This window comes from Oncorhynchus clarkii, chromosome 16 (genome assembly GCF_045791955.1).
Source record: "Oncorhynchus clarkii lewisi isolate Uvic-CL-2024 chromosome 16, UVic_Ocla_1.0, whole genome shotgun sequence".
NCBI lineage: Eukaryota > Metazoa > Chordata > Actinopteri > Salmoniformes > Salmonidae > Oncorhynchus > Oncorhynchus clarkii.
Window position 1 is genome coordinate 23,206,291 of NC_092162.1, and position 24,067 is coordinate 23,230,357.

The window sequence follows — 24,067 nt, forward strand, 5'->3', positions numbered from 1 at the left end:
CCTGGCTTATGTAACAAAATCAAACGGATTTACTTTTACCATGTTACGTCCAGTCTATGAGACCAGGCTCAACAGCTAAGTGCTTTGTTAGATTATTTTTTTTTGCCCTTACTCATCACATTATACACAGAAGAGCTCCACTAAACATATAATCTTGCTGTTTATCGGTCTCTCTGTGACCGTCGTTAACTTGGGAACGAAGTTGACTACAAATACAGTTGCCAAGTCTTTGCAATTGAACAAGTGAATGATAAACAGATGCTAGATGATAGATAGATGCTATACTCTATCTAGGCCTATACAGTATTTAAATCATATTGAAATAAATGTAATGTTTGGTCAATTGAGTTCTATTTGTATGTGATATATATAGAGTGCCAGTCAAAAGTTTGGACACACCTACTCATTTAAGGGTTGAGCACTTGTTGGCTGCTTTTCCTTCACTCTGCGTTCCAACTCATCCCATACCATCTCAATTGGGTTGAGGTCGGGTGATTGTGGAGGCCAGGTCATCTGATATAGCACTCCATCACTCTACTTCTTGTTCAAATAGGCAGTGTAAGGTCCTGGAGGTGTGTTTTGGGTCATTGTCCTGTTGAAAAACAAATTATGGTCCCACTAAGCACAAACTAGATGGGATGGATTATTGCTGCAGAATGCTGTGGTATGCATGCTGGTTAAATGTGCCTTGAATTGTAAATATATCAGTGACCCCAGCAATACAGCCACCCACCATCACACTTCCTCCTCCATGCTTCACGGTGGGAACCACACATGCGGAGATCATCCATTCACCTACTCTGCTTCTCACAAAGACATGGTGGTTGGAACCAAGAATCTCAAATTTGGACTCATCAGACCAAAGGACAGATTTTCACCGGTATAATGTTCATTGCTCGTGTTTCTTGGCCCAAGCAAGTCTTTTTTTCTTATTGGTGTCCTTTTAGTAGTGGTTTCTTTGCAGCAATTCGACTTTGGAGGCCTGATTCACGCAGTCTCCTCTGAACAGTTGATGTTGAGATGTGTCTGTTACTTGAACTCTGTGAAGCATGTATTTGGGTTGCAATTTGAGGTGCAGTTAACTCTAATGAACTTATCCTCTGCAGCAGAGGTAACTCTGGGTCTTCCTTTCCTGTGGAGGTCCTCATAAGAGCCAGTTTCATCATAGCTCTTGATGGTTTTTGCGACTGCACTTGAAGGAACTTTAAAAGTTCTTGACATTTTCCACATTGACTGGCCTTCATGTCTTAAAGTAATGATGGACCGTCGTTTCTCTTTGCTTATTTGAGCTGTTCTTGCCATAATATGTACTTGGTCTTTTATCAAACACAACTGCTTGTCTCAAATTCATTAAGAAGGAAAGAAATTCCACAAATGAACGTTTAACAAGGCACACCTGTTAATTTAAATGCATTCCAGGTGACTACCTCATGAAGCTGGTTGAGAGAATGCCAAGAGCTTGCAAAGCTGTGATCAAGGCAAAGGGTGGCTATTTGAAGAATCTTAAATCTCCTCAAATATATTTTGGATTCATTTAACACTTTTTTTGGTTACTATATGATTCCATACGTGTTATTTCATAGTTTTGTTGTCTTCACTATTATTCTACAATGTAGAAAAAATAAGAAAAAAACTTAAATGAGTAAGTGTTCTAAAACGTTTGACTGGTAGTGTGTACATATTATATATAATTTATGCCTCAATATCGAGATGTGTAACATGCGCAGTGACGTGCCAAATTGATCTGAGTGCATTACTATAGGGTAAGCATTAGAATAAGCCACCTCAATATTTACAGCCATATCTCTCTAGGATCTGATCCTCATCAGTATTGTGTAATAATTATAATGATAAGGTAAGATTTGAATGGAGAAAGCTTATCAGAGCGCAATGCTGCCTTTCTTTCAATCCGATCAGTATTGACACATGCTCCAACGATGCACTTAGCTAACATTCTTTCTGCCTGGTGTTTTGGGAAATGCATGTTGCATGTTACATCTTAGGCCGTTGTAGGAAAGATGTATCATTAAAACACTCGTAAGCCTAATATCCTTCATTATAAGGAAACCAGGCCCGGGGCTGTTCAATTCCATTCTCTCACCGGTGCCCGAGATCAGGGTTTCCCAAACTCGGTCCCGGGGCCCACCCTGGGTACATGTTTTGTTTTTTGCCCTAGAACTGCACAGCTGGTTCAAATAATCAAAGCTTGATGAGTTGGTTATTTGAATCAGCTTTGTAGTGCTATGGCAAAAACCAAAACGTGCACCCGGGGGTCCCCAGGACCGAGTTTGGGAAACCCTGCCCTAGAGTCTAGAGCAGGGCTGTTCAATGTCGGTCCCGGAAGGCCAAACCACTTATGTTTTTTGTTTCTGCCTGTTAGTTAATTGCACTCACCTGGTGTCTCAGGTCTAAATTAGTCCATTATTAGAAGGAAAGGATGAAAAACAGAAGCGTTTTCACTCCAGGTCAACATTGAACATCCCTTCTCTAGACTCTAGAGGGCACTAGTGCCCATTGTGAGAATGGCGAGTGGAATTGAACAACCCTGGGCCGGTTTCCCGATAACAATGGAACTTGAAAGCTCTGCAATGTATTGGGTTCTGAATGAAGAGTATGTTGTTAAATTTGTTCTCATGCCCTGCACGTCCTCTGTGCTCAAAGTGGGCTAGTATTTTTAGAAACGTCCCAATTTGCCAGAGATTTGACACTGCTCTCAATCTGGTCAGGCTTCTTTCTGTGATTAGACAAACCAAGAGAAAATGACGTGAGCTAAATTTACCTCATCAAGACCTCATCACTCCTACCCTTCCAAGTTGGCGATCTGAAAGTGTCCAAAAATCTTTTCTGAAGCATTTGACTAAGGGGGAGGGAGAGTACGAAGCAAGAGGCTCATCTTGTTAGCTTTTTAAAAAAAATCATAATTTGGTTTTGTTGTTCAAATCCATATCATGTCTATGTGATGGTTGTTCTCTTTTCCTTTTTCATTGGCCAAAACTCTTCATATGCTCTCTTTTGTCATTTAGCCATTTGGGGGTAAATCACATTTTCACATTGTCATGTATTGACCTCAATGGGATATTACAGTAACTGAAATGTGGATCAGTGGAGATTTGCCCTTTGGTATGATTACCGGCGGTGACCTCAGTTAGGTCACCTGCTTGACGGCGTGGCATCTTTTAACAAAAAAATATACAGCACTGCAATGGCATGTCTTTAGATTAGGTTCAAACACCACTACAGTAGGATGTAGGATTGTTGCCTTAGACGGCTTCAAGAAAGCATAAATACGCCAGTGTTTATCACATAGAGTATAACAATATCAGCCATAGCGGATCAAGATATTCAACCCCTGCTTAACTTTCTAACACGTTTAATCTGATAGCGGCTGCTGGTATAAAATGTGTGTGTGTGTGTGTCTATAGAGCCCTCACATGCCCAGAGGATTCAAACACAGCTCAGCTCACCACATCTGCTCAGATTACTGGGTTATTCAACATGAACAACCGCGGGTAGTTTTACGAATGGTGGCCTGAAAGATTTCTCAATGGTTTATGTAGAGACCACAGGATCCAGTAGTGATGACTTGATGTGTAGGAAGCATGCGTGCTGCCGAGACATACGTGCTATGATTTATGTAGTAGCAGCTATACAACTGAACGACCTAGCCACAGCTGAGATCCTAACTGAAACAGACCTATAGGTGAGCCTGGGACCAAAGAGCAACAGCATACAGTTAACTCCACGTTTAGCTGAGTTAACCTATTCCCCCCCCTCCTGCTACAGGGCTATAGGAGTAGGGCACTACAGCTCCAGTGTCGTGGAAAGGGAAACTGCATGGGCAATCGTTATAGTCTCACCTCCGGCTCTACCCCGCTGCGTTAGCCTTTGGGGGTAGGAAGGAACAGATAGGTGTGGGGTGGTGGTGGTGGGGCATCTATAATGGATTGGTCTCTTTATTTGTGACAAGAGGAAATAGATGCACTACAAGGAGGCAGGACAATGAAGCCCCATTAAAAATGGATTACAGCGAATAGCTCGGAGGGGGTTGTTATTTTCCTACTTATCCGAGCTGTATTTATATATCTACAACTAGTACAGTACAGCTGTTTCTCTCCGGATTAGTCCCTCATCGTGCTCTCACGCTCTCTTTCTTTCTTTCCCCACTCATCTCTTTCTCTCTGTATTTTCTGTGTCTTTAGCTTTCCGTTCCTGCTGTCTCGTTCCAGCGCGCTGACTTCTTACCACAAGGGTGAACACTTCTATCCATCACCCTGCCAGCACTGTGCCCTTCCTCTCTCTCTCTCTCTCTATCTCTCTCTCTCTCTCTGCTCTCTCCAGTCTCTCCCCTTTCTCTCTCCAGTCTCTCCCCTTTCTCTCTCCGGTCTCTCCCCATGCCCCTACTGCTCAGCCCATCTGTCTGACATGAGTTAGTGCTGCGCCCTGCGCTTCCAGTCTCCTGTGTCTGTCCGTCTTTGTCTTCCTCGACCAGCCCGGCTCTGAACACGGTGCCACAGAGAAATACTGTAGAGCTGAGGAGGAGGAGCATATTGGGGTGTATTCAAACAGATATTGATTTCCATATGATGCTCAGAGGCTGAGTAACACAGATCTGAAGGCAATTTGACTGTGACCTTTGCGCTAGAGATATGGCTCCCTGTGCAGTAAAGATCCATGATGATCACAGGGAAATGAGTGTGTTTTCTCTGTGATGTTCAGAGGCCGAGGGACAGTGGTCTGAAGTTTGGCAAAAAATGTCATAATTAGATTTACGACTTTGGTACAGCAATCAAACATTTGGCTCTAAATGTTGAAGAGTTGGGTCTATCATCTCAGGGAGGAGAGCATATGAAAGAGGACATTCTCAGCTACTGGAAAAAAATACATGTTTGGATATTAAAATAATACATTTATGATCTTGATATTCTTTGTGTACGGGTGAATTTGACCCGGAACATAAACGGTGTTCGAATTGAACATAAAGGGTTCATATAAATTCATTTAACTGTATAAAGCAGTACACACCTGTAAACCAGTGTTTTTTTTGTTGTGCTCCACAAGATGAAAATGGTTAGATACTGAATGATGAGCTTTTGTTTACACTTCTCTTTTCATATTTAAAATGAGGCGTGTCAATTTGATTTCTATCGATTCAACAAATGTCCCCCAAATCATTCTGTACAAACTTCCTAGTATACCGAACAAAAACATAAACGCAACATGTAAAGTGTTGGTCCCATGTTTCATGAGCTGAAATAAAAGGTCCCCAAAATGTTCCATACACACATCCCTTTTAGTGAGCGTTTATCCTTTGCCAAGATAATCCACCTGACAGGTGGCATATCAAGAAGTTGATTAAACAGTGTGATCATTACACAGGTGCACCTTGTGCTGGGGACAATAAAAGCACACTCTAAAATGTGCAGTTTTATCAAACAACACAATGCCACAGATGTCTCAAGTTTTAAGGGAGCATGCAGTTGGCATGCTAACGGCAGGAATGTCCACCAGAGGTATTGCCAGAGAATGTAATGTTCATTTCTCTACCATAAGACGATTTTTGAGAATTTGGCAGTATGTCCAACTAGCCCGGGACCTCCACATCCGACTTCTTTACCTGCGGTGTCGTCTGGGACCAGACACCCGGACAGCTGATGGAGGAGGAGTATTTCTGAGGAGTATTTTTGTTTGTAGAAAAAAAACTCATTCTGATTGGCTGGGCCTTGCTCCCCAGTGGGCCTGGGAGGGCAAAGGCCCACCCACTGGGGAGCCAGGCCCACCCATGGCTGTGCACATCCCAGTCATGTGAAATCCATAGATTAGAGCCTAATGGATTTATTTCAATTGACTGATTCCCTTATATGAACTGTAATTCAGTAAAATCATTGAAATTGTTACATGTTGCGTATCTATTTTTGTTCAGTATAATTTTCCATTTCCCTTCATTCATATGAGATGCCATAACAACACCCCTAGACTCTAGTTTAATACAACAACAAAAATGATGCTACAGGGAAAAAGATCCATTTTGGTATTCTTTTCAGAATGCATCCTCTTCAGAAGCTATTATACTTTCTAGCGGGAATTCTGTTTGACCAATGAGTCAGAGTGAATTAAGATCTGCGGTTAGGTATGTGCTTAGCTTCAAGTCTTCATTATAAAACATCTCCCGGTTTATCCTTTTAATACCTTTCCAGCAGCAATTTCCTTGGAAGGACAGGGTGGGTGCAAGAGGGAACAGATTAGATTATCATACAAGTGATGATGAGGCATACAAGGAACAGGTATTCTAGGAATGGCATTCTGAACTACTCTCACTGATGATACACTAACAAATTGAGGAACCATGGTTACGGTTAAATAACGTTTTTTTTTTCCGAAAAGCCCCCTCCAAAACGATTTACTTGTTTACACTGCCTCATAAAATATGCAATATAATACAGTAATTCCCATAACTGCACTACGCATATTCATAAAATCTTGAAAGGCATAAAAATGATTTTTCTCATCGATTCCAAAATGTGTCCAAGAGCAGCCTCTCATCACTATAGGAGAATATAGGAGAATAGTCCAATAAAATATGGTGAAATAGAATACAATAGCCTTTTATTGATCTCCCAGTTGGTAATCTATCTTTCCCCAGGCGTCAGACACGTAGACAACACCTGAGGGTTGATAGCAGAAGTACAGGCTGGAATTGTCCTGTCAACGCCCACTCCTAGAGGAGTCCCCCCACCCCCCTCTTCATCCCCCCAGACGAGCCCAGGTTTCTATAGAGAATGCCAGCCGTGTGAAACCTAAGAATATCATTGGCTGAGCCACCACAGGAGTGGATGAAAGAGGGAGGGGGGGGGGGGGGCAGAGTGAGAAGGCTTACCAAGATGTAACTGCTCTGCCTGCCACAGCAACTCGGCAGAACAGAGAGAGAGGGGGGGAACAAGGGAGGGACACACAAAGAAAGAGAGAGGTAGAAAGATGCCTTGCCGTGTTGTGGATTCTCTCTCCCGTGGTAAACAGAAGCCACATTGGACTGAACAGGAAGACTTAGGCTACAACTTCTGGACTGGTGCTTGGGAGAGGGCGAGCAGCAGCACCTGATGAGACGCACCGGAGCAAGTACAGCAGATCTCTTTTGGATCTCGACAACACCTGAACATCCAACTGGATCCCTTTTCTGATCTACTGTTCTACGTACCTTCGCTGCTCACTAAAAGCGCCAGGACCCGGGCTGAACTTCTACACTGATTCTGATCACCGACTCCACCCTAAGACCAGAGTGGAGGGACCCAACTGGGACTCTGCGTGGATGGACTCCACCACGGTGGCTACTTTTGGATGTGCTTCTCTTCCCTCGCTATACTGCCGGACTGGCCCCGCACCCACCTGTGCTCCCTGAGAGGCCTCAGCGGACCCCCCCTGGTGCCTCTGGGATGGTGTGATCATTGCGGGACCCATCGCTGACCTTAGATCAGGGCCAACATGCCGGTGATGAAGGGCCTCCTGGCCCCCCAGAATACCTTTCTGGACACCATCGCCACCCGCTTCGATGGCACCCGTGAGTACATCCTAATATACCGTAGTATGTCCTAGAATACCATAGTACTGTAGTGTAATGAAACATACCGTAGTGTACTCTAGTACTGTAGCGCTACTGAAAACATACCTGTCCACTTTTGGAAGACAATCATAAGTCACAATAATAACAATAATAACAATAGATTTTTTGGCATAGTGCTTTTTATTACATGGCGACTCTCAAAGTGCTTTACTGTGGCTCTGCAAACAAGTTAAAACACAAGCAAGTTGCTGCAACAATCAATGCAAAAATCATAGATTCACAAGCAAATATTTATTCAGTCCAAAACAAAAATGATGCAAACACACCACGTTTTGATCTTGGAGGGCCGAAAACAATGTGTATGAAGAGTTTCTCTCTCTGTCTTATAAAATACGTTTTGGGATCTTCCATGTGTAATATTTTGAATTTGTTTTTTTGCAAAGCACAGTGTATAAACACGAATGGATGAACTGTTTCGCTGTGCTTCCACTGCCGCCCATATAACCTGTGCCACAAACACTGTCTGTGTGTAGACCTCGGTGCCTAAATTATGCTTTAAACACCATGTTGCATGGAAGAAAAACATTGTAGGTGTAGTATTGTCACACTTTATTTAAACTCATCATGTGCCTTATTTACTTGGTATAAGGATGTGTGAGCTTTTATAATGTCGCATTATTGTGTATTTCTGTGTGGCAATTTGTCGACAAACTGAAAGTCATACATCTTGGCTTTAATCTACAGTGTCTTCGGAGAGTATTCACACCCCTTGACTTTTTCCACATGTTGTTGTGTTACAGCCTACATTTTAAATTGATTACCGGTAAATATACCCCATAAAGTTAAAGTGGAATTATGTTTTTTTGCTACTTTTACAAATTAATTAAAAATGAAAAGCGGAAATGTCTTGAGTAAATAAGTATTCAACCTCTTTGCCATGGCAAACCTAAACACGTTCAGCAGTAAAAATGTGCTTAACAAGTCACATAATAAGTTGCATGGACTCACTCTGTGTGCAAAAAGAGTGTTAAAGATGATTTTTGAATGACTACCTCATCTCTGTACCCCACACATACAGTTATCTGTAAGGTCCCTCAGTCGAGCAGTGAATTTCAAACACCGATTCAACCACAAAGACCAGGGAGGTTTTCCAATGCCTCGCAAAGAAGGGCCCCTATTGGTAGATGGGTTATACAACAGCAGACATTGAATATCCCTTTGAGCATGGTGAAGTTATTAATTACACTTTGGATGGTGTAGCAATCCAGTCACTACAGACATACAGGCATATTTCCTAAGTCAGTTGCTGGAGAGGAAGGAAACCACTCAGGGATTTCTCCATGAATCCTATGGTATAGATTATAAATTATAAATTACAGACTGAAAAGAAGGAAGTCTGTACAGAATAAAAAATATTCCTAAACATCCATCCTGTTTGCAACAAGGCACTAAAGTAATACTGCAAAAAATGTGGTAAAGCAATTCACTTTTGGTCCTGAATACAAAGTGTTATGTTTGGGGAAAATCCAATACAACACATTACTGAGTACCACTCTCCATATTTTCAAGCATAGTGTTGGCTGCATCATGTTGTGTTTATGCTTGTAATTGTTAAGGACTGGGGAGTTTTTCAGGATAACAAAATACATGGAGTGGAGTGAAGCACAGCTTCCAGAAAATAGTATCTTTCAAACTACAGATTTCATGACTAATTGAGGTAAGACAGTAATTCTGCTCATAGATTATGCATGTATGAACTGCACATTGACACATCCAGCCCCCAAAAAAGGAGGTTTAAAAAATACAGTCGTGGCCAAAAGTTTTGAGAATGACACAAATATTAATTTTCACAAAGTCTGCTGCCTCAGTTTGTATGATGGCAATTTGCATATACTCCAGAATGTTATGAAGAATGATCAGATGAATTACAATTAATTGCAAAGTCCCTCTTTGCCATGCAAATGAACTGAATCCCCAAAAACATTTCCACTGCATTTCAGCCATGCCACAAAAGGAACAGCTGACAGCATGTCAGTGATTCTCTCATTAACACAGGTGTGAGTGTCGACGAGGACAAGGCTGGAGATCAGTCTGTCATGCTGATTGAGTTCGAATAACAGACTGGAAGCTTCAAAAGGAGGGTGGTGCTTGGAATCATTGTTCTTCCTCTGTCAATCATGGTTACCTGCAAGGAAACACGTGCCGTCATTGTTGCTTTGCACAAAAAGGGCTTCACAGTCAACACAATCAACCATTTATCGGATCATCAAGAACTTCAAGGAGAGCGGTTCAATTGTTGTGAAGAAGCCTTCAGGGCGCCCAAGAAAGTCCAGCTACGCCAGGACCGTCTCCTAAAGTTGATTCAGCTGCGGGATCGGGGAACCACCAGTGCAGAGCTTGCTCAGGAATGGCAGCAGGCAGGTGTGAGTGCGTCTGCACGCACGGTGAGGCGAAGACCTTTGGAGGATGGCCTGGTGTCAAGAAGGACAGCAAAGAAGCCACTTCTGTCCAGGAAAAACATCAGGGACAGACTGATATTCTGCAAAAGGTACAGGGATTGGACTGCTGAGGACTGGGGTAAAAGTCATTTTCTCTGATGAATCCCCTTTCCGATTGTTTGGGGCATCTGGAAAAAAGCTTGTCCGGAGAAGACAAGATGAGCGCTACCATCAGTCCTGTGTCATGCCAACAGTAAAGCATCCTGAGACCATTCATGTGTGGGGTTGCTTCTCAGCCAAGAGAGTGGGCTCACTCACAATTTTGCCTAAGAACAGAACCATGAATAAAGAATGGTACCAACACATCATCCAAGAGCAACTTCTCCCAACCATCCAGGAACAGTTTGGTGACGAACAATGCATTTTCCAGCATGATGGAGCACCTTGCCATTAGGCAAAGGTGATAACTAAGTGGCTCAGGGAACAAAACATCGATAATTTAGGTCCATGGCCAGGAAACTCCCCAGACCTTAATCCCATTGAGAACTTGTCGTTAATCCTCAAGAGGCGGGTGGACAAACAAAAACCCACAAATTCTGACAAACTCCAAGCATTGATTATGCAAGAATGGGCTGCCATCAGTCAGGAGGTGGCCCAGAAGTTAATTGACAGCATGCCAGGGCAGATTGCAGAGGTCTTTAAAAAAAAGGTCAACACTGCAAATATTGACTCTTACTTCATGTAATTGTCAATAAAAGCCTTTGACACTTATGAAATGCTTGTAATTATACTTCAGTATTCCATAGTAACATTTGACAAAAATATCTAAAGACACTGAGGCAGCAGACATTGTGAAAATTAATATTTGTGTCATTCTCAAAACTTTTGGCCACGACTGTACTTAGTAGTCTCCAAAGTTCCAGAGCATGTCTTTAAATATCTGCTCCGAAATAAGATTAAAAGATGTCTGCAGAAAGAATGGGGTATCAGCTATTTGACACCTTGACCTTGAAAAAAATATATTTTGGTTATTGAACTACAGTAAGTGAAGTGGATTTACACCCGGTAATGGAATTACATCATAGGTCCCTGATCTGTACTATACAGAAATGCATTATTATGGATATGAATATCACTCTCTTCATGGTGATATAGCCTGAATAGTTACACAAAGGTTGAAATATGCAATATCCTTTGCACATTTGGGTATTATTCTAATCTACACACTTGTTATTGTTTTAATGAGCTCCACCCCCAAACAAGACCAAATTTGGTTGGACCGGTCCAAATCTGAACTAATCACATCTGTTTCACAAGTTTGTAGAGTACAGTACAGCACAAAACAGTACAGTAGAGTTCAGTACACTAGAGTACAGTAAGGTATAGTTCAGTACATTATACTGTCCTCAACTCTAGTATGCTCTACTGTATTAAACTATATTCTACTGTACAGTGCAGCACAGGACTGTACTGAACAATACTCTACTCAATTTGATTTAACTTTAATTTACTTTACTGTACTCTATTGTACTCTACTGTGCTCTAATGTACTGCACTGTGCTCTCCAAACTTGTGAAGCATAGACGGCTATGATTGGTTCAAATTTGGTCCGGTCTGGACTGGACCAAATCTGAACCAAATATCCATGTCTATGTTTGTGAACTAAAACCAGTCCGGAAAATGTCAAAAAGTCCGGACCATATCAAAAAACAACGCCTGTGGATGTTGAAATCAAGGCCGGGGGGATCTGACCAAATTTAAACTACTTCTCAATTTCCAAGGACATCCAGTGTCGGTCGGTGCTCAGTGGGTAAGGATGCTGGTTACAGTACATGGAAAGAGAAGGGGCTTATGGGTAGGTGTCAGTAAGAGCTGGGAGAGGTGACATTAAATAGAGAGAGAGAGAGAGGCAGAGGGAGAGAGGGAGGGGTTGTTTTCACACTTGCTTTGACCACCAGATGACAGAATAAGAAAGGAAACAGTTTTGAGCTGAACATAGTAGTATGCAAGTGTAACAGGTGACACAACTGTGGTTTTTGACCACTATAAATTCCCATTGTAGCAGTAATTGCAATTGCAGTAATTCTGTTACTGTTTTTTGGGAAATATCGGGCAATGTTTCTTAAACTTACAGTGCATTTGGAAAGTTTTCAGACCTTTTTCCACATTTTGTTACGTTACAGCCTTATTCTAAAATTGGTAATATATATTTTTTACCTCATCAATCTACACACAATACCCAATAATGACAACGCGAAAATAGGTTTTTAGACATTTTTGCAAAAAATATATATACAAAAAACATAAATATCTTATTTACTTAAGCGTTCAAACACTCTGCTATGAGACTCGAAATTGGGCTCAGGTGCATCCTGTTTACATTGATCATCCTTGTGCTGTTTCTACAACTTGATTGGAGTGCACCTGTGGTAAATTCAATTGATTGGACATGATTTGGAAAGGCACACACCTGTCTATGTAAGGTCCCACAGTTGACAGTGCATATCAGAGCAAAAACCAAGCCGTGCGGTCAAAGGAATTATCCCGTAGAGCTCAGAGACAGGATTGTGTCAAGGAATAGGTCTGGGGAAGGGTACCAAAACATTTCTGCAGCATTGAAGGTCCCCAAGAACACAGTGGTCACAGCACTGAAGGTCCCCAAGCACATGACAGCCTGCTTGGAGTTTGCCAAAAGGCAACTAAAGGCCTCCCAGACCTTGAGAAACAAGATTCTCTGTTCTGATAAAACCAAGATTGAACTCTTTGAACTCTCTGGCCTGAATGCCAAGCGTCACAACTGGAGGAAACCTGGCACCATCCCTACTGTGAAGCATGGTGGTGGCAGCATCATGCTGTGGAGAGGTGTTTCAGTGGCAGGGACTGGGAGACTAGTTAGGATCGAGGAAAAGATGAACGAAGCAAAGTACAGAGCGATCATTGATGAAAACCTGTTCCAGAGAGCTCAGGATCACCTTCCATCGGGAGAACAACTCTAACCACACAGCCCAGAGCTTGAGAGGATCTGCAGAGAAGAATGGGAGAAACTCCCCACATACAGGTGTGCCAAGCTTGTAGCGTCATACTCAAGGCTGTAATCACTGCCAAAGGTGCGAGTAAATGGTCTGAATACTTATATAAATGTGATATTTAAGTTTCTTCTTTTTATAAATGTGCTAAAAAAAAACTGTTTTGCTTTGTCATTATGGGGTATTGTGTGTAGAATAAGGTCGTAACGTAACAAAATGTGGAAAAAGTCAAGTAGTCGGAATACTTTCTAAATGCACTGTACAAAACACAATATGTGTTGATATTGGGTTGCAGGGGTCTTTACTCCAATATTACTGTGTTTTGATGTATTTCTAAAACCCTTTAAGACTTTTTCTGGTAGAAGTTTTCTAAGACCCTCTTTCCATATTTTTGCCTTAAATATGCCCAAAAATTATATTCAAATTGACTCTTAGCTTTCATTTGACACCCAATTTTACATGCTCCTATGAACTTCACATGTTGGTGCTCACATGAGTCCTTTTACCTGGAAATGCCGGCTGGAGTGTATATTTGCTTACGTGTGCATCCTCGTGAGCTGCTTGGCTTGTAATTACTTCTACGTGTCTGTGGGTGCCCTCTTGTGTCTATGTGTGTGTGGGTATAAATGTAGACATTTTGTGTGGGTGCATTGGTAAGATGCCCACTGTTGGTTCTGTTCCCCATCCCCTGTCTCGTTTGTGCCCTTTTGTCATTGGGCCTCCGGTTTGACCCCTGAACTTTAACGGCATCGGCAGGATGAGTGAGCACTCAGGAACGAGCACTCTGGGGGCCATGACCCTGGAGGAACCCGGGGACGAACAGGCCTCCCCTCGGGCCCCGGGGCCTCTTCGCTGTGGGCCCTGTGCCGTGTGGTCCCGCCAGCAGACCTGGCTGTGTGCGGTGCCCTTGGTGATGGGCTTTGTGGGCCTTGGCCTCAGTCTAATGCTGCTTAAATGGATTGTAGTGGGCTCCATTCAAGACTATCTGCCCACGGACCTGGTGGATGCCAAAGGCATAGGGCAGGATCCCATCTTTCTCTATGAACCCAGCGCCCTGCCCAAACGACCAGACACTATGACCACGACTTCCACCACCAACCCTCTAGCTTCCGATGGCAAGGCCCCAGCCCCGAGAACTCGATTTGTGCCGCCCTCCAACCACTCGGCCCCGCACCTCCACAACCGGATCGGCAGTGGCACCCACGTGATGGGCACCACCACCACTACCCGCACCACTCGACTTGTCCTGCCTGGGGGTAAAGAGATGACCCCGCACAGCACCACGGTACAGCAGAACGGCAACACGGGAAACGGTCGTAAGGATAAGGAACCCCCGAACTCACGACCTAGTCCAACATCAACAACTACCAAAGCCACAACCAAGGTGCAATCGCCCACTTCTCCACCACCTCCCCCAGCCAAGCCTACCGGGCGCTGGAACCCTGGACGCTCTGTGAAAGGTCCAGCCACACGCCCACACTGAACAAAAATATAAACACAACATGTAAAGTGTTGGTCTTATGTTTCATGAGCTGAAATGAAAGATCCCAGATTTTTTTCATACGCACAAAGAGCTTTTCTCTCAAATTTTGTGCACAATTTTCTTAACGTCCCTGTAAGTGAATATTTCACCTTTGCGAAGATAATCCATCCACCTGACAGGTGTGGCATATCGAGATGCTGATTAAACAGCATGATCATTACACAGTGCACCAATAAAATGCCACTCTAAAATATGCAGTTTTGTCACACTACACAATGCCACAGATGTCTCACGTTTTGAGGGAGCGTGCAATTGGCACGCTGACTGCAGGAATGTCCACCAGAGCGGTTGCCACAGAATGTAATGTTCATTTCTCTACCATAAGCCGCCTCCGACTTTGTTTTAGAGAATTTGGCAGTATGTCCACGTGTAACCACGCCAGCCCAGGACCGCCACATCCAGCTTCTTCGCCTGTGAGATCGTCAGAGACCAGCCACCCGGACAGCTGATGAAACTGAGTATTTCTGTCTGTAATAAAACCCTTTGTGGGGAAAAACTGATTCTGATTTGCTGGGCCTGGCTCCCCAGTGGGTGGGCTTGGCTCCCAAGTGGGTGCGCCCCTGCCCAGTCATGTGAAATCCATGGATTAGGGCCTGATTTGAAAAGGGCCTGATTTGACTGATTTCCTTATGTGAACTGTAACTCAGTAAAATCGTTGAAATTGTTGCATGTTGCATTTAGAATTTTGTTCTTTATATTTTATTTGGGTTAAGAGAGCTTTGAAATATATATATTAGAAATATATTTTCCTTTTACTACTTTGTGCTTGCCTTGATGATAGATGCAATAAGCCAGTAAATATTAAATGAATTATTATGTTACCATAAATAAGCTTGATCGTCGGACTTGACAACACTGTTCCCAGGCAGTTGCAACATCTCAATGGAGCTGTATACTGTAACAGTTCTTGTGCTCTGAGCTGCCATGCCACACAGTGTAATTTCTGCATGGGCTGTCTTCCTTGTTTTGTACCTAGTGGAGAGACTCCAGGGACAGGGAGGCTGTGTCTCATTGTAAACTAATACCAAGGGGACAGGAGTGTTGCTGCTTGTTGTCGATTCACCCCATCTTCCCCCAGTCACCTTTTGTAACACTGAACTGTTGTGGTGCCTGACAACGTCTCTGTTCTACACACTGTATCAGACCAAGGGTATCAAAGGGAGGGTATATAACTGGAAACTTTTTGTTTACCAGTAAACTACCCAAATTTTGTTAACTTTTTAAAATATTTTATTATTTTATCATGAGACATCTAGTGGCCATTTTGGGTACTACATATTATCACAGGTGTCTGTAATTATCTCTGACTTTATGTTCTAAATATATATCAAATAATCAAATATGATTCTTTTAAAATAAAAAATGTTATGAAAATGCTGAAAAACAAAATCCTATATACACTGCTCAAAAAAATTAAGGGAACACTAAAATAACACATCCTAGATCTGAATGAATGAAATATTCTTATTAAATACTTTTTTCTTTACATAGTTAAATGTGCTGACAACAAAAATTATCAATGGAAATCAAATTTATCAACCCATGGAGGTCTGGATTTGGAGTCACACTCAAAATTAAAGTGGAAAACCACACTACAGGCTGATCCAACTTTGATGTAATGTCCTTAAAACAAGTCAAAATGAGGCTCAGTAGTGTGTGTGGCCCCCACGTGCCTGTATGACCTCCCTACAACGCCTGGGCATGCTCCTGATGAGGTGGCGGATGGTCTCCTGAGGGATCTCCTCCCAGACCTGGACTAAAGCATCCGCCAACTCCTGGACAGTCTGTGGTGCAACGTGGTGTTGGTGGATGGAGTGAGACATGATGTCCCAGATGTGCTCAATTGGATTCAGGTCTGGGGAACGGGCGGGCCAGTCCATAGCATCAATGCCTTCCTCTTGCAGGAACTGCTGAAACACTCCAGCCACATGAGGTCTAGCATTGTCTTGCATTAGGAGGAACCCAGGGCCAACCGCACCAGCATATGGTCTCACAAGGGGTCTGAGGATCTCATCTCGGTACCTAATGGCAGTCAGGCTACCTCTGGCGAGCACATGGAGGCCCCCCAAAGAAATGCCACCCCACACCATGACTGACCCACCGCCAAGCCGGTCATGCTGGAGGATGTTGAAGGCAGCAGAACGTTCTCCACGGTGTCTCCAGACTCTGTCACGTCTGTCACATGTGCTCAGTGTGAACCTGCTTTCATCTGTGAAGAGCACAGGGCTACAGTGGCGAATTTTCCAATCTTGGTGTTCTCTGGCAAATGCCAAACGTCCTGCACGGTGTTGGGCTGTAAGCACAACCCCCACCTGTGGACGTCGGGCCCTCATACCACCCTCATGGAGTCTGTTTCTGACCGTTTGAGCAGACACATGCACATTTGTGGCCTGCTGGAGGTCATTTTGCAGGGCTCTGGCAGTGCTCCTCCTGCTCCTCCTTGCACAAAGGCGGAGGTAGCGGTCCTGCTGCTGGGTTGTTGCCCTCCTACGGCCTCCTCCACGTCTCCTGATGTACTGGCCTGTCTCCTGGTAGCGCCTCCATGCTCTGGACACTACGCTGACAGAGACAGCAAACCTTCTTGCCACAGCTCGCATTGATGTGCCATCCTGGATGAGCTGCACTACCTGAGCCACTTGTGTGGGTTGTAGACTCCGTCTCATGCTACCACTAGAGTGAAAGCACCGCCAGCATTCAAAAGTGACCAAAACATCAGCCAGGAAGCATAGGAACTGAGAAGTGGTCTGTGGTCACCACCTGCAGAACCACTCCTTTATTGGGGGTGTCTTGCTAATTGCCTATAATTTCCACCTGTTGTCTATTCCATTTGCACAACAGCATGTGAAATTTATTGTCAATCAGTGTTGCTTCCTAAGTGGACAGTTTGATTTCACAGAAGTGTGATTGACTTGGAGTTACATTGTGTTGTTTAAGTGTTCCCTTTATTTTTTTGAGCAGTGTATAAACCATCAACTGAATGTGAATAGTGAATAGCATTGGTATTATATATGAGGATTTCAGCCTGAAATACTGTATTCTTTTACATTCATTTTTTTTCACATACTTTTTTTTTTTACAATGTCATTATGTCTTTGTTGTAAATGTTTTGGTGCCAAATTGGTGGCAGTTGTGGAAAAAACACAATGGTTCGAAGAGTTGCAGAGTTTATTGAAAATAATGCCATTGTTGATTAGATGCTTTTTTTCATTAATTAGGTTATTTTCTCTTGAACCATATGGTCTATCAACTAGAAACTAATGAACAGTATGGACACAGATATATATATAAAAAAATAATACTATATATGAATACATGTTTTAAAAGTTATTCAAGTGAGGTGGCAGGTAGACTAGTGGTTAGTGTTGGAATAGTAACCGGAAGGTTACAAGATTGAATCCCCGAGCTGACAAGGTACTGTTCCTAGACTGTCATTGAAAATAAGAATTTGTTCTTAACTGATTAAATAAAACATTTATTGCCAAAGTTACCACAGATGACCTGTTAAATACAAAAATTACCCAAGATTTTGGTACCATTGGAAAATGATTGATAACCCTAATCAGACCATTGACTACAAATGAGTTGGAGCTTTACTGTTTCTAAAATAACTAATGGTGAGATGAATGTAATTGTAGTACGAGAGAGTTGATGTTAGTGTGTGTAATTGGCATAGTTGTTAAATAGAAGGACATAATTGTATTTTTCTCAGCAGTGAGTCAACCACTATAATGAAGGCTCAGAAGCTGTCTTCTGAGCATGGAGCACAAATCCAATAACGTTGATTAGGGATTGTGATTGTGAGCCTTGGATAATGAAACAGTATATTGTAAATACTTAATTGACAGGAAGAAAAAAAATAGAAATGAAAAAAATGTCTTAACCCATTAATATTATCATTTCATGATGATTACATATCTTCCGTTATTTTCATTACAATCTGGGACGAGCCCCCAAGTCCCCACCCCCCAAAAAAACATTGACCGAGCACATAAGCAATTGATGCAAAAGCAGCCTTGCATTGGAGAGGTTATAAAATCAACCCAAGGAAGAAGTTACCACAGCAAATACACGTGTTTGTTATCTTATCAAATATTAGGTGTGTCCACATGTACCATCTTCAAGCTTCCTTCCCCCCTCGAATGAATGACATAAATGTATGATAGAATTATCTGTATTCATTGTAGGGAACACGTCCCGTGACGGAGCCCTATATTCCACTAGCAATATAGGTGGATGAGTAGTCTAAAGTAAGAAGGCTGATATCTCTTGAGACGCCCTAAGCTTTGATTGATGGTTCTATTGCCTGTCCGCTACTGTAAGTGACTGGAAGGAGATACCAGATGCTCTATGTCATTTTCTTTCAAGATCAGATGAAGCCGTAACACTGAAGGTTATCATAAAAACACTATACTCCTTTCCTTCGCTTTCATTTTCTTATCTTGTAGCTTTGATGTGCGATTCCTGTCCAGTCGTGAATACGCTTATGATGTCTATCTCCAAACGACAGTATCAGCGTGTTAGGCTGCCTGGAGCAGGGGAGGCCCTCACTTCCTCTCTATGCTCCAAAGGGTCAAGGCATGAACCTCAAAGCCACTTCCAGAGGGGCCAAACAAACACACGCATGCCAAACTTTCTTAATTCACGACCACAACACAGAGGGCAACTGAGTTCATTTCCCAATGCCTTTTTGGTATTTAGAATACATTTTTATGAGTGAGTCACTTTTTGACATGATCCAGATTGTCTGTATAGTTCAGAATTTGCGTTGGCCTGTTGCAATACCCTCACTGTAAAAGTTGTTCATTTTTGTTGTTGTCAGAGATGGCTTTTAATTTCTTCCTTTGAGTGGTCTTCCCTTAGAACTTTGTTTGCTTCATTATGGGTAGAAGCACAATAAAATAGATGAGTAGGCTACCGCAGGCAATCAATGTTGGAAGCACTTGCCACCGGACGCCAGAGCTTTCAAAGGCTCCGCGAACTGCTACTTGACAGAAACCCTCTGGGTGGCACAGTGCCCACGGCTGAAAGTGTGTGCGTATCTGCAGCTGTGAGTGTGTATTTCAATATGTGGGTGTGTGTATATGTTTGTGTGTGTTTTATCTGTTCATGTGTGTATTTCCACAGTGTCAACTCTCCAGTCTGACCTCCCCAGTAGCTGTAGGCAGGGAGGCAGCAGTCACCCTGTGGGTAGCATGGTTATGGGGCAGCTGTGAACCGAGATAAGACCTTGGTTCATTTCTCCCCGCACACTTTTCCTTGAAAGGCGGTAGGCAGATAAACCAAGAGGGGACAAGGCCAGCGGCGTCAGTAGATTGAACCAGGTGGCGTCATTGTTAACTGGGTGATGAATGGGGTCTGAGGGCCAGTACTAAGGGTTGAATAGAAGAGCTGCCTATGACAGCTAGTGGACAGTTGAAGTGATTGGGTTAGCTACTTCTGTCTCTTTCTGTGTGTGTGTGTGTGTGCGTGCGTGCGTGCGTGCGAGCGTCTTTGAAGCTGAGGGGTGGGATAATAGATACACCATCCTCTGTGGTATTCTGCTTTAAGGATGAAGAATGTGTTGTAATACCAGGTTAGCTCCAGAGCAGACAGTCTGTTTTAGATTGAATACATTTAGCTAGATATGGTCATTTTGATTGGTTAATTGATTTTACATTGAATGATCAATTGATACTGGCATTGAGTTAACTCTGTGATGGCCAATTGTGCAGGTCATTGCTTGCGGTGCAAATATGTTCATTCTGAATGAGACAATAACATTAACGTCAGCTAATGACAAGGGAGAATGCTATGTACCCAGCTAAGCAGCGTAATTACGTAAATCAAATCAAATTTATTTATATAGCCCTTCGTACATCAGCTGATATCTCAAAGTACAGAAACCCAGCCTAAAACCCCAAACAGCAAGCAATGCAGGTGTAGAAGCACGGTGGCTAGGAAAAACTCCCTAGAAAGGCCAAAACCTAGGAAGAAACCTAGAGAGGAACCAGGCTATGTGGGGTGGCCAGTCCTCTTCTGGCTGTGCCGGGTGGAGATTATAACAGAACATGGCCAAGATGTTCAAATGTTCATAAATGACCAGCATGGTCCAATAATAATAAGGCAGAACAGTTGAAACTGGAGCAGCAGCACGGTCAGGTGGACAGGGGACAGCAAGGAGTCATCATGTCAGGTAGTCCTGGGGCACGGTCCTAGGGCTCAGGTCCTCCGAGAGAGAGAAAGAAAGAGAGAATTAGAGTGAGCATATGTGGGGTGGCCAGTCCTCTTCTGGCTGTGTCGGGTGGAGATTATAACAGAACATGGCCAAGATGTTCAAATGTTCATAAATGACCAGCATGGTCGAATAATAATAAGGCAGAACAGTTGAAACTGGAGCAGCAGCATGGCCAGGTGGACTGGGGACAGCAAGGAGTCATCATGTCAGGTAGTCCTGGGGCATGGTCCTAGGGCTCAGGTCCTCCGAGAGAGAGAAAGAAAGAGAGAAGGAGAGAATTAGAGAACGCACACTTAGATTCACACAGGACACCGAATAGGACAGGAGAAGTACTCCAGATATAACAAACTGACCCTAGCCCCCCGACACATGAACTACTGCAGCATAAATACTGGAGGCTGAGACAGGAGGGGTCAGGAGACACTGTGGCCCCATCCGAGGACACCCCCGGACAGGGCCAAACAGGAAGGATATAACCCCACCCACTTTGCCAAAGCACAGCCCCCACACCACTAGAGGGATATATTCAACCACCAACTTACCATCCTGAGACAAGGCTGAGTATAGCCCACAAAGATCTCCGCCACGGCACAACCCAAGGGGGGGCGCCAACCCAGACAGGATGACCACATCAGTGAATCAACCCACTTAGGTGACGCACCCCCTCCAGGGACGGCATGAGAGAGCCCCAGTAAGCCAGTGACTCAGCCCCTGTAATAGGGTTAGAGGCAGAGAATCCCAGTGGAAAGAGGGGAACCGGCCAGGCAGAGACAGCAAGGGCGGTTCGTTGCTCCAGAGCCTTTCCGTTCACCTTCCCACTCCTGGGCCAGACTACACTCAATCATATGACCCACTGAAGAGATGAGTCTTCAGTAAAGACTTAAAGGTTGAGACCGAGTTTGCGTCTCTGACATGGGTAGGCAGACCGTTCCATAAAAATTGAGCTCTATAGGAGAAAGCCCTGCCTCCAGCTGTTTGCTTAGAAATTCTAGGGACAATTAGGACGCCTGCGTCTTGTGACCGTAGCGTACGTGTAGGTATGTACGGCAGGACCAAATCAGAGAGATAGGTAGGAGCAAGCCCATGTAATGCTTTGTAGGTTAGCAGTAAAATCTTGAAATCAGCCCTTGCCTTAACAGGAAGCCAGTGTAGGGAGGCTAGCACTGGAGTAATATGATCAAATTTTTTGGTTCTAGTCAGGATTCTAGCAGCCGTATTTAGCACTAACTGTAGTTTATTTAGTGCTTTATCCGGGTAGCCGGAAAGTAGAGCATTGCAGTAGTCTAACCTAGAAGTGACAAAAGCATGGATTAATTTTTCTGCATCATTTTTGGACAGAAAGTTTCTGATTTTTGCAATGTTACGTAGATGGAAAAAAGCTGTCCTTGAAACAGTCTTGATATGTTCTTCAAAAGAGAGATCAGGGTCCAGAGTAACGCTGAGGTCCTTCACAGTTTTATTTGAGACGACTGTACAACCATTAAGATTAATTGTCAGATTCAACAGAAGATCTCTTTGTTTCTTGGGACCTAGAACAAGCATCTCTGTTTTGTCCGAGTTTAAAAGTAGAAAGTTTGCAGCCATCCACTTCCTTATGTCTGAATGCTGCTCTGAGCCTGCTAATTTTTTACTAAGGGTTGAAATGAGCTTTTGTGACATGGCCCTCGATCTGTGTGCTTTGAGTATCACATTCACAGTGGCTGACTCTATATAGTCTAGCATCTCGTATGTATAAGTTGAAAAGCAGTCTCTTGCTCTAACCATAGCTCCAGCCTGTTGTTAGCTTATCTACAGTCTGCTGTCGTTATCATTAGCATCTAGCTCCAGTCTGTTGCTGTTAGCATTAGCACCATGCTCCAGTTTGTTAATATAATAATAATAACAACATATGACAATTATCAGACACTTTAATCCAAAGCGACTTTCAGTCATGCCTGCATACAATTTTGTATGGGTGGCTCCAGCGGTAATCAAACCCATGATCCTGGCACTGAAAGTGCTGTGCTCTACCAACTGAGTTACACAGGACCTGTTGTTAGCATTAGTAGCTAGCTCCAGTCTGTTGCTGTAACCATTAGAATCTAGCTCCAATCTACAGTTCTGTGCCTTATAGATGTGTAATTAAATTATATAGAGGCAAGATCCTTGAAGGAAGATCTTTAAAGCCGCAATATGCAAGTTTTTGGGTAACCCTGACCAAATTCACATAGAAATGTGTGTTACAGATATGTCATTCTCGTTGAAAGCAAGTCTTAACAAACAGTAGATCACTTCTATGTACATTATTTATATTTTTCCCAATCTTACATTTAATTTTTTCATCTTTTATTTTTGGTTTTGTACACCAGCTTCAAATAGCTGAAAATATTTTATTTTCGTACATGGAAAAATATTTCACAACGGTTTAGATGGTATAATGATTCTTTACACTATACTGGCTTGTTGTGTTACATAAACTATTAAAATTTTAGCAACCAGGAAATTGAGGAGTGATTTCTGCATAGTGTATCTTTAAGAGGATTATGGCCAAGGACTGAGGCACTGCGGAACACACACAAAAACACTCACCCACACAGTCACGCTCTCACACACACACACACACACACACACACACACACACACACACACACACACACACATTCCACCTTACACTCAATAACTGGTTGTGCCCGATTTAGCTACGATGACTCCAACCAAACGCTTCCTGTAGTTGTTGATCAGTCTCTCATGTCGCTGCAGACAAATTCTGTCCCACTCTGGCTTGCAGAACTGCTTTAACACAGCGACATTTGTGGGTTTTCAAGCATGAACTGGTCCTCTCAGTTGGGATTAAGTCTGGACTTTGACTGGCCATTCCAAAGTTTTGACTCGTATGTCCATAGAACATTCTTCCAAGAGTCTTGTTGATCATCCAGGTGCTTCCAGGTTGCTTTTTGGCAAACTTTAGTTGGATGAGATGGGTCCCATTATGTCTGGCGAAATCCAAACACTGCATTCCACAGTAAGAACCTCATACCAACAGTCAAGCATGGTGGTGGTAGTGTGATGGTTTGGGGATGCTTTACTGCCTCAGGACATGGACGACTTGCCTTAATAGAAGGAACCATGATTTCTGCTCTGTATCAGAGAATTCTACAGGAGAATGTCAGGCCATCTGTCTGTGAGCCGAAGCTGAAGCGCAGCTGGGTCATGCAGCAAGACAATGATCCAAAACACGTAATCAAGTATACATGAGAATGGTTAAAAAGCAACAAACTTGTTTCGGAACGACCTAGTCAAAGTTCAGGCCTA

The 24,067-nt window shown here is 43.2% G+C and overlaps 1 protein-coding gene across 1 annotated transcript in view; it reads left to right on the plus strand.

The window, feature by feature from the left end:
• Positions 1-7,420: 7,420 nt before the first annotated feature.
• Positions 7,421-24,067, plus strand: part of LOC139368217 (potassium voltage-gated channel, subfamily H (eag-related), member 4b) — a 64,969-nt gene continuing 48,322 nt past the window's right edge. The window contains exon 1 of the mRNA XM_071106875.1: positions 7,421-7,552. Within this exon, the coding sequence (XP_070962976.1) occupies positions 7,477-7,552 (76 nt within the window). The 5' untranslated portion in view covers positions 7,421-7,476. The remainder of the gene's footprint in view (positions 7,553-24,067) is intronic.